Source organism: Nymphalis io, chromosome 29, assembly GCF_905147045.1.
Source record: "Nymphalis io chromosome 29, ilAglIoxx1.1, whole genome shotgun sequence".
NCBI classification, from domain to species: domain Eukaryota; kingdom Metazoa; phylum Arthropoda; class Insecta; order Lepidoptera; family Nymphalidae; genus Nymphalis; species Nymphalis io.
The window spans coordinates 5,223,230-5,233,857 of NC_065916.1; the positions used below are offsets into that span (position 1 = coordinate 5,223,230).

The window sequence follows — 10,628 nt, forward strand, 5'->3', positions numbered from 1 at the left end:
AAATCTAGTGCGATAGATGGCACTGTAAACAATAAATTCTTCTACATGATTATTCTTAATTACTTACATGATTTATTTGTCAAATATAAAATAGAAAATTAATAATAAAAAAATACCTATTGCAAATTCTTGCCAAAAAATAAATTAAATCCTATAAAATTATAGTAGTTTCAGAACGTGTCGTGAATTTGACATTTAGTTAAATGGACGCAAAAATTTTGATGTTTTGTTGAAATATCATGTTTATATTGGAATATCATTGAATATATTGTCGCTCGTAGTATTTAAAACGGTAAATAATTTATATAAGAGTGTGGTAAATATACACATTCGCCGTGGATCCCAACATTAGCGGTAAATATTGCTTTTTTTATTCATACTCCGGTTTTACCGTACTACCGTACAATTTATAGTAACTATTTTTTATATCAAATAATCACTATTAAGACATGTTATCAAAAATAAATAATTAACCCTGAATTCTCTATGGATATTAGTAAATGTTATAATAATATGTAATAATAGTTCAGTCCTACCAAATACACTTAATACGCACTAAAATGTAGATCACGTGATCAAAACATCATTATTCAATTAACATATTAACAATATTTCGATTCTCCTAGCGTTAAATAGCTGCTGACTTGTGACAATGGTATGAATATGCCCAGAATTTATTTGAATCGAAGCAAATATTCGCTATATTTGCTTCGATTCTTAAATTATGATTATCGAAAATACGAAAATTCAATAATATTTTTGATGATAAATTAAGCTTTATAGTTAAATTTAAATTTATACATTTTGGAAACGGCACTATCATTGATTCCACTTAGAACGCTACATTCTTAATTTTATTGAATTTTGCAATGTTTTATATAACACCCTCTCTTATTTCAATAAGGTAAAAGTTAGAAAAATGTTTAATAACCTATAGTATTACCTAACAACCCTATCAGCTGTTGGCCATTGTTCACTATCATGGCCAAAGGTTCAAATTTTAAGGTTATTCCACCAAGCTTTTTCAGTGCAGGTTGGTACATACCGTTGAATTCCATCTGATTCATGCCGTTTTTCTAGCAATATTTTCTTCCAAAATTGTACATGAAGAACCTCTCTGTTTTTCAAGCACAACAGTCGTTTGGTCGCTGGTTCTACCCACTGCATCCTCTCAACTCTATGTAATGTTTTATTATATAGAGTTGTTGAATATATATTTAACTGTCTGTAGTGGAAATGTGCACCGGGGAGGCGTGGCGGGGTGCGGGGGTGGCGCGCTCGCCCTCCCATGAATCGGTGACCACTGAGTTGTCCCTGTTTAGTGTATCTTCAGCTGCTTCAGATGCTCGGGTACTCCGATTACTAGCCTGTAAAGTGAGTATTTAGCGTTAGTAATAACTTAATATACATACATATATAACTTCATTGTTGAGCTATTCTTTAAGAAAAAACTCAAACACAAGCCAGCTGACATATTGCACTCCAGCATAAAGCACTCCAATAATCTGACTAAGATTTATACTGTAGTTTTATTTTCTAGGCTGGACAAGGACCTGATCCGAGTTTGAGGGTGGCCAGTCCTAATCCTGAGGGAAAATTGAAGTGAGTATCTGCTTAAGTAGATTTAGTGGGACATTATCATATTGTAATATGCCACAGCTGGACAAACCTACAGGCTTATTCCACAACACTGCTTCAATGTGGATTGGTGGGCACATATGTGGATTAATAAGAAGCTGTGGATCATTTAGTGGTTATTATTGTTGTCAAATTGAGGAACATTACAAGTAGTTATAAACCCAGACGCGGCTCGGGCGCGCTGCAGGCGGGTGATGCGTGTCGCGAGCTGCTGGCTGGCTGCGCCGCGCTGTGCGCTCAGCTCGGGCTGCGGCGCTCCTTCAGCGCCGGCGACGTGGCTGCGCCCGCAACCTTCGCCCCTGTGCGCAGGTAACACTACCTTTGTATTTCTCTGAACCAGCTCAAAGATCTGAACTTACCATTACGTTTAAAGTTACCATGAAGCTGCCATAATTTTTCCTTCTTAAAGTCGGTCCCTTCAATGCAACTTCGCCTGTTAATAAATTTAAATGTTACATATAAAATTACATGAATATATAAGGCTTTCTATACAATACAAGAATATATTAAAGACGAAAATGCTTATATTCTAATGTCTATTTACAGTGCTACGTCGGAAGTGGGTCTATGCGCAGCTCTGGAAGCGATGACGCTGTCTGCGGCGTCCCGCTCGTGCAGCACCTGGGTGGCTGGTGAGTGTGACAGCCTCAGTGGTGTACTGGGTAGTTATAAGACTGTAGATCTCAAGGTTCATGGAGAAACTCTCAGTTGCAGCTCACAGTAACATCCTTAATTTTATGATGATATAGAAAATAAATTAAAAATTTAAACAATCTTAGTAGTGAGTAGGCTTAGGCACTGCATGTACCTTTATTTTGTACCAAGTTAATTCTATCACATATCAGACGTCAATACAATTTTTTATATACCTGCAATATATACTGTTTTATATTTGAAATTGAACAATTTCAGTAGGAGGCTCGCAGTTACCATCGCCGCAGAGGTCACATCCGGTTCAGCCTCCGCATAGATCTCTACCCAGCGATAATAAGAAGGTATGTCCGGCTCGAAGGACCAAAACTTATACTTTTATGTTTAACTAGTTTAGGCTCTTTAACATTCAAATAAATTTTAATAAACAAAAATAGTAATTATCTGATTCAATAGAAATTATTTGTAAAGAAGAATATAATATTTGAAACATTTATTTTATTTTGTTGAAGCTTGATGGCTCAGTGGTTAAAACACGTGAATCTTGACTGAAGAGTGCATTTCGTTCAAACCGACAAGCACCATTGAATTACTATGTGCTTAATTTGTTTTCAGTTCTGCAGCTATGTGTACTTCGAAAAACACTTAACCCCATGTGTATTCACTAATCTGCTTTAAATTCAAGCCTCTACTAAAGGAGAGGCCTAAGCCTAGCTATGGGGTTACTGTAATGAAATAATAATAATTTCAGGTCCGTCAGAACTACATCAAACGTCGTTTGCTGACCACATACCGAGCTCTGGAGAGGATGTCCCAGTCGGAATTCAATCTGGACAAACTGGAGGTTTGAATTATTTATATTTGTATATATGTTACGGTACGAACTGTTCATAATCAATGTAGAAATATTGTTAACCATTGACAATTTGATCAATTTGTGTCAAGACACCCATTAAAGTTACTTCTGCCGTATCTGTTGAATTTTAACTATAGAAAGTAATATTCTTATAGAAAGTCTTTAAGAGAAAACATGTTGTACATAATAATTTTGCGACTCACGAAAAAGGGAACAGATTATTTTATAATTTAGCAAGGAGTACAGTGTTATACACATCTGATTGGAATTAAATTAATAACAAACATAATTGTAATATTTACTATGTTCAATCTCTATTATGAATAAATATATATTATTATTAAATAAATAAAAGCAACCTTAAAATAATAATAATAAAAATAATATTAAAAGTAGTTGAATGCTTTATTATATAATACCTTATTTGTTAATTGGAATACATGAAATGTTTGCATTTGTTTAGGCGGCTGCGTCGGTCGCTGTGTCGGGACCGGGCCCCACCACGCTGGCGGTGCCCACCAAACCTGCCAAGTTCGTGCATCCAGGTGTGTTAAGTTGCTTAACCAACATATTATAATAATAAATTCACCAACAAAATCATTAATTAAACAAATTTATTGTGAAATGACTTCAATTTCTTATCTGTAACAAAAATTATATAGCATTATTTGCAACTTGAAATTTATAGAAAAGTAATAGTCGCTGCAGTTTTAACAGACGTACACTAAACTATAATATTCCTGTTGAAGGAGAAAAGTTAAACAAAGATATATATCCCCGCTAGATGGCGCTGCTACTTTTACAGTGTTCACACTGTCATGACAATTATATATACACAGGCAGATGGCAGGGTGTAGACCAATCAATTACAGCCATTATTGGAGATCTGAATACAGATCACCAGCTCCTCATCCCATGTATTAATAGTATAATATATATATTTGGATATAACTTTTACTTGGTGGTACCACTCATGCATCACATATTCTACCATCAAGGAGCAATACTTACTACTAACTGGCACAAGGAACGTAACATCTCCATTTCCAAGGTTGGATTCATAATTATTCACTGTAAAATGTCTATTGGAGGTGGTGACCAGTTACCATCAGGTGGCTCTTTATAGTCTACCTATAAACGATCTTGTAGGCAATTTCGCTGAAACAGTACCAAGTACTTGCCTATATCATATTTACTGAACCGATATGTGTGTAACTCCAGAAGCGGCGAACCTGGCGCTGACGGCGGCCGACCTTGAGCGCGAGCGCGGCCGCCCGTTGTCCAAATACGAGCGGAACATGATCATCTTCAACTGGCTCCACACCCTGGACGAGGCGGCACCCTTCTAGAGCTTTACGAACTGATTGGCGCGTGTGGTACTAAATTAACTAAAATTGGTGAATATTTATATATATAAAGTTATTACAACCACCAAATGTATTAATTTTTTTAAATTATATTATTAGAATCGGCGTTGCAATCAAATGAAATCCGCTTAATCTTTATTAAATTTAATGTAAAGCATGTTAACTGTCTAATCTAGATTCTTTACTTAAGAACCGGTCAGGAACTACGATAGTTACTCATTTTCTTTAAACAATAAGAATACTCAATTAGATATATATAAGAGTTTTATACATAATCAAACTAATATTCTTGGTGGTTGTAACAACTCTTAGCAATAACCGACAATTTCAAATTCATCTTCAAATTTAATTCATTTAAGTGTCAGCTTATTATTTCTCAAACGTGTGATTATATAACACAATTATATACACTAGCAGCTTTGTATGTCTATATGCTATACCGATGGGCTGGTGTAATGGTGAATAGCTTTGAGCTTGAACTGACCCGACCTTATCCGATACACAATTTACAAAATGAAGACTTTCTTGATCATTTGGTTACTTAGCCAGTAGTTCACCGTGTATTGGCACTGGATGGTGGTGCACTTCATAATGTTCCACTGGGCTAAGGCCTCCTCTCCATTTTGAGGAAAAGGTTTCGGATCTTATTCCACCACACTGCTCCTACTAAGATGTTATGTCTGTTATATATGCCTGTAATTACACTGGCTCACTCACCCTTCAAACCGGAACACGACAATAATCAAGTACTGCTGTTTTACGGTAGAATATCTGACAAAGCCGTACCATCAGAAAAACTCATATCCACATTAAATTTCAACTTCGTCGACATTTAATTAATACGTCATAACAATTCAAGGTCCTTGTGTATATCTGTGCTCTTTCTGCCATTGGTATATACTATATACATATCTCTCTCTCTCTCTTCACCATATTTTAGTTATTTATAACTATCACGTCATTAATTACAAGTTTGTGTCGCTATATACGGTCCTAATATATAATTTGTATAATATTCTTAGTACTATATGCAATTGATATATGTTATTTTGGTTTTAAATTATCATACATAGATTAACTTTAGATAAATATTTTCAATTTTAAACTTTCAAATATATATTATAAATAGAAGAAAGCTTGAAGTCGAACTAATACTTTACTTATTTGGATTAAATTGTACGTAAAGCTAACAACGGTTTGAAATATAGATTCTACCAAGAAGAACAGATAAGAAAATAAATGTGACAGCTATTTCTATATATACAAGCTACATATGTATAATTAAATTTAGATATATTTGTTTATGTATTAATAATGAAAAGCCGACGGATGAACTTATGTCATATTTATATCTAAAGCTTCTCATAATAGGTCTTTGCTCAACAATGGGATAATTATAAAATATCATATATGTATCGATGACTATTGATAATGTTTTTTTTTTTTAAATAGGAATCTTTTTGCGTCCGTGTGCATACCTGCACAATAGCTATAGCTGATAAGCTGCTATTACACATGATTGAATATTTTTAAAATGTTTCCTTCTGTCTCTAGTGAGGCTATTTCCTCTAGGGGACCATACTTAGAATCCCTATTTAGCTTCGCTTCTATAATGTCCGTATAAAACCAAAAATAAATATATGTGAAAAAAATGTACTTATATATTTATTATAGAATATTAATTGTTTAAGAAATCTATGATCTCATACAAAGCTTCTCGCTTGACACTTCCCAGAAATGCTATTTATTTTATATTGCTATTATAACATTACATAATACACGGTTATATAATGTTTCACAAAAAACATTTGACAAATGATAATTAAAAAAAAAAATTAACAAGAAACTCCACATGATAAATATATTCATTCTGCGAACATGTTGTTTTATAAAATATCATTTGAGGGACACTCAATTTGCAATTGTGCTGAATGTTAAAGTTTATGTGGTCTAACTAAACTAATATTAGCATTATTACATTACTTATAAACGCTGCTTAGCAACTATTTAGTTAAACGCTGATTTCTCCCTTTCTATCAATATTGGTTTGTAATTTGAAAGAAGAAGACAGCGTTGTTTAACAAATCAACGCTACACAATGTTTATGAGTAAGGCTGTTAGTCAATAGTTGTCAAATGATATTTTATGTAATAAATATTAAATAAATTATATTTGTCAAATGAATTATTTATAGAATCGTTTGGTTTTTTTTTTTATCAAATGTTAGATAGATCCCTTAAAATAATATATTTAGTATAGACAATAAATATGTATACTTTTATTATTTTTTTTAAGAAAATTTTTGTTATTTTATGTAATTATTGATAAAGCTGTAATATGTGTGTTCTCTTTTGCAATTATTTCAGAAGTGTGCCAATTTCATTAGTTTTGTTTGTGAAAACATTATCAAAATCGGCATATCCTATTTGTGTTTTATGTCCAAATGCATGCACAAATATGTAATATCATTCCTATTGTATATAATATAAATAGTTTGTAAGAGATGTTTAACAAATATTTTTTGCAAATGGTAAATTAATTCATAAGAATGTAACTTTTGTTTTTGATTTGCACTAGTCAAGTTCCTAATTAAACTAATTTATTTGAATCTCATTCGAACCGGGCTATGTTATTTAAAAAAAAACGATTCGTTTAGCTTACGGATGGTAAAATTATTTTAATAACGAATCATTTCTTGAGCATCGGGTCGTTGTTACATCGGTTACCTGCAAGAAATTATTGATTGCAAAAATAATAAATACACCGTGTAAATGTTTGTCGGTCTCAGTCGGTGAAGCGTGTGTGTGAATATGTGACACGACCACTACATATGCAACTAATATTATTTAAAAAAACATTATTAATCTTACGGAATAAATATCTGAAAATAGATTTTTTAAATAAAACGTGTGGTACTTTTAAAATTTACATTTGTATAACAATAAACTTCACCTATTGGTATAATAGATTAAAAATTTTCAATTTTTTTTTGTATGCTACTTGATATTTGTGAAATAATCTGTGACATGACATACCGTTAGGCGCTCAATGAATTGGAAACAAGCTTGTCATAATATTGTAATTCGATAATATAAGACAGATTTAAGTAATCAAAAGTTGAGTACAGCGGTGCTATTCTGTAAGACATCGTGACATGCTGAAAGACTGTGTTTCGCCATTTTAATTAGTGTCTCATTTGTGTGATATATATATTATAATAAAAATCGCATATCTCTGAAATTTCTGGATGTTCTTACAGAATAGCTAAGCTAAAAGTGTTCTTGCAGTGAGCCAATGTAATGATATGAGTTTTATCATTTTTTGTCTATCCAATTATTATATTAAGGCAATACAGTATTCTCTTATAAGCTATTGTACAATTAATTCCTTGGAGGTGAAGTGTTACATATGAAATAAATGTTATGTGAATGAAGTTCATTGTTTTATTTGTTTAAGAAATTACATCTCCAGTAAATGATAATCCCATCAAAGACATAAATGTGAAATGAGAGTCAAGTTCAATATTATGCTAATGCCTTGGTTGTTGACTTCAATGACAAGAGATCTAAATGGGTGCCAAGTTCAATGGTCAGTCCTAAAATTTATTTATAACAATATAAAATATTTTATAATTTAAAATATTATTTCTTTTTATAACTTAGGACAATATATTGAAGCTAAAGGTCTGACTTGGCTAGTTTTCATATACGAATTATATTATAGCCTTTGCAAGTTCTAAAGCTGTAAGTTCTTATTTTGTCTTCCAAAAATTTGGCTTGTTATTCGAAATTAGGCATCGATTGTTATTAAGTACCTACCTAAAACAGTCATGGAATAAAATGTTATTTTATATTACCGTATGTTTAAAAATGGCGGGAAAGGTTGTATTAATGAAAACTCATTTCAATCCAAATCAGTTTTATTTAGAATTTTACATCCTTGGATTAAGCAAACCCTTTTTACATATGAACAAAATGTTATTATATATTACCAAATCGAATTATCGGAAGAGTCAATCGGCGATACATTTGATAATTTTATATTTTCATATGTAAAAAATTACTATTCTTAGTGACTATTATAAGTACAAAAAATTATTACTGGACTTTTAATTAGTTTTTAAAAACAAACTTTTTTCAGACAAGAATCTGTTGCCGAAAAACAAATAAAGTCATAATTTGTAGGTAACATTTTTTTATCTCACAATTAAACTTTCAATTATTAAAAAAAAAATTTAAACAATTTCATAATATACTAAATTATAAAAACGTTGGCAAAGTATACCATATCAAGATTTTTTATTCACCAAAAATATTTTGTGGTAACTTATATAACAGTAAATAATTACAATATAGTAATATTTTTTTTTTGATACATACAAACTTTTAATCAAGACAAAATTTCAACATAATGATTTTTGCCTTTTCTGCAGATTTGATATGAGTCAAATAAAAAAGTGAAGTATTGTATTTTACAAATATAATATTTAAATGTCGGAAATAAGAATTAATCTTAACAAATGACAAAATCATCCAAGGATTACGAGTTATACATATGTTTTTAGATCTAATATTCACAATTTTAAATTAAGTATCAATAGGAGAAGTACAATTTAGAATTACAATAGAAAATAAATACAAATTCATGGTATATACACGTGGGAATGAATCTATTTGATTCTCGTTTTTAATGTTATATATAAAATTAAAAAATATATATAATTTTGTTCTATCTTTCTGCCAAAGATATTATATAAACAGAAAAATATTTGGTTTTAATAATCTTTCAACCAGGATATTTGTATGTGGAAATATATATATGTAACAGAATATTACGTGTTTTATTGTAACATAATTTTCATTTAGAAAATCTGGAAGAGAAAATATTTTTTTGAGAATTGAATGCATGTCTTCTGTATGCGGTTTCCAAATTCGTGACATGACAAAAACTTTTTCCGTCGTTCTGAGAATGCGACTAGACTAGACGGTTCAAAGAGTTCTTTTGTTATCGGAATGTGAATTATTTTTGCATTAGATTCATTCAATGGGTGCGGTGTAGTGACAAATCAAATGAAGTTCATTCGAGTACGATTCGTATTGCTGCCGGAGCCCCCGCGCGGCGCGTGTGCGCGTCTTACACTAAATATATCACATATATGCAACATTTGTATATTATTGTATATGGTCTATGGAGACATACGGTACAGAGAGCGGTTTTGTCAACATTCATTTGTCTTTAAGAATTAATTTGGTTTTGAGAATATTCTTGTCATAATATGTATTTTATAAACCTTTACTAATGTTAATAAAAAATAAGCTAAGGTAATAAATGTACTGAACAATTTTTCAATAAATACAATAAAAAATAAAGTTAATTTCTTCTCTGAAAATATTTAAAATGCTTTTAAATATATGGTCTATAAGATTAATATTACTATTTTCTCAAACCAATCATCTGTAAACACAAAAACATTGATAAAATCACACTCTGGTCCGTAGGTCTTTAACTATTGTACATTGTGGAGGATAAAGGTTAGGGTGGGGGGTGTAAAGTGTATAAATATATCTATGGTTCCTGTGTGTGTCGCGTCGCGCGGGTAACGTTCAACTTAGCTACGACAAATCAGTCTTATAGAAAGGCAATGTGAAGTTATAACATGAGAAAATAACATGCAGGGCGTCTGCAGTGTCCTGTGGTGCTATGCAAATATCAAAGCTGACTATTAATAGACAATTATATCTGGACACAGTTTTGTATACATCAAAGAATTATATAGTTCATATTTCAGACATAAAAAAATCTTAATAATAAGTTAAGAAGTTGATAGTTGTGAAATATTATTATAAAGAAAATTGTCTGCCATGCAAATATAATCTTTGACCATACAGTGACCGTATATGGCTATAACTTCACACACCATTTTATCGTTTCCGAATCAACTCCATGAGATTTCTTGGTGCGCTGAGCGCTCAACCAAAACCCGCGCGGGCCAGAGCTGCGCGCGGGCACTGAGGTAACGGGCTTAATATCTATCTTAAAATCTAAGTTTTGCCACAAAACATACTGATCAGTCAGTACTATTTGAAAAAGATATTTTTTTGTCATTTCTTTGTGAA

General features: G+C 31.7%; 1 protein-coding gene across 2 annotated transcripts; it reads left to right on the plus strand.

The window, feature by feature from the left end:
• The first annotated feature begins 208 nt into the window (after window positions 1-208).
• On the plus strand, window positions 209-7,945 carry LOC126779631 (uncharacterized). 2 transcript variants are annotated; one of them, XM_050503782.1, is made up of 9 exons: window positions 209-354; window positions 1,232-1,374; window positions 1,541-1,602; window positions 1,804-1,947; window positions 2,185-2,270; window positions 2,551-2,633; window positions 3,041-3,133; window positions 3,609-3,690; window positions 4,367-7,945. In XM_050503782.1, exons 2-9 carry the CDS (start codon window positions 1,237-1,239, stop codon window positions 4,492-4,494), a joined length of 816 nt encoding a protein of 271 aa, XP_050359739.1. In that variant the 5' UTR covers window positions 209-354; window positions 1,232-1,236; the 3' UTR covers window positions 4,495-7,945. The 2 variants fall into 2 exon arrangements, with proteins under 2 accessions (XP_050359739.1, XP_050359740.1); XM_050503783.1 differs by having other exon boundaries at window positions 2,554-2,633.
• Window positions 7,946-10,628: the final 2,683 nt, after the last annotated feature.

Bases quoted from the DNA above. Each gene is read 5' to 3' on its own strand.
- LOC126779631 (XM_050503782.1), top strand. From the start codon at position 1,237: ATGTGCACCGGGGAGGCGTGGCGGGGTGCGGGGGTGGCGCGCTCGCCC. The intron at 1,948-2,184 runs GTAACACTACCT...GTCTATTTACAG, and splicing joins ACCTTCGCCCCTGTGCGCAG to TGCTACGTCGGAAGTGGGTC. The intron at 2,271-2,550 runs GTGAGTGTGACA...GAACAATTTCAG, and splicing joins GTGCAGCACCTGGGTGGCTG to TAGGAGGCTCGCAGTTACCA.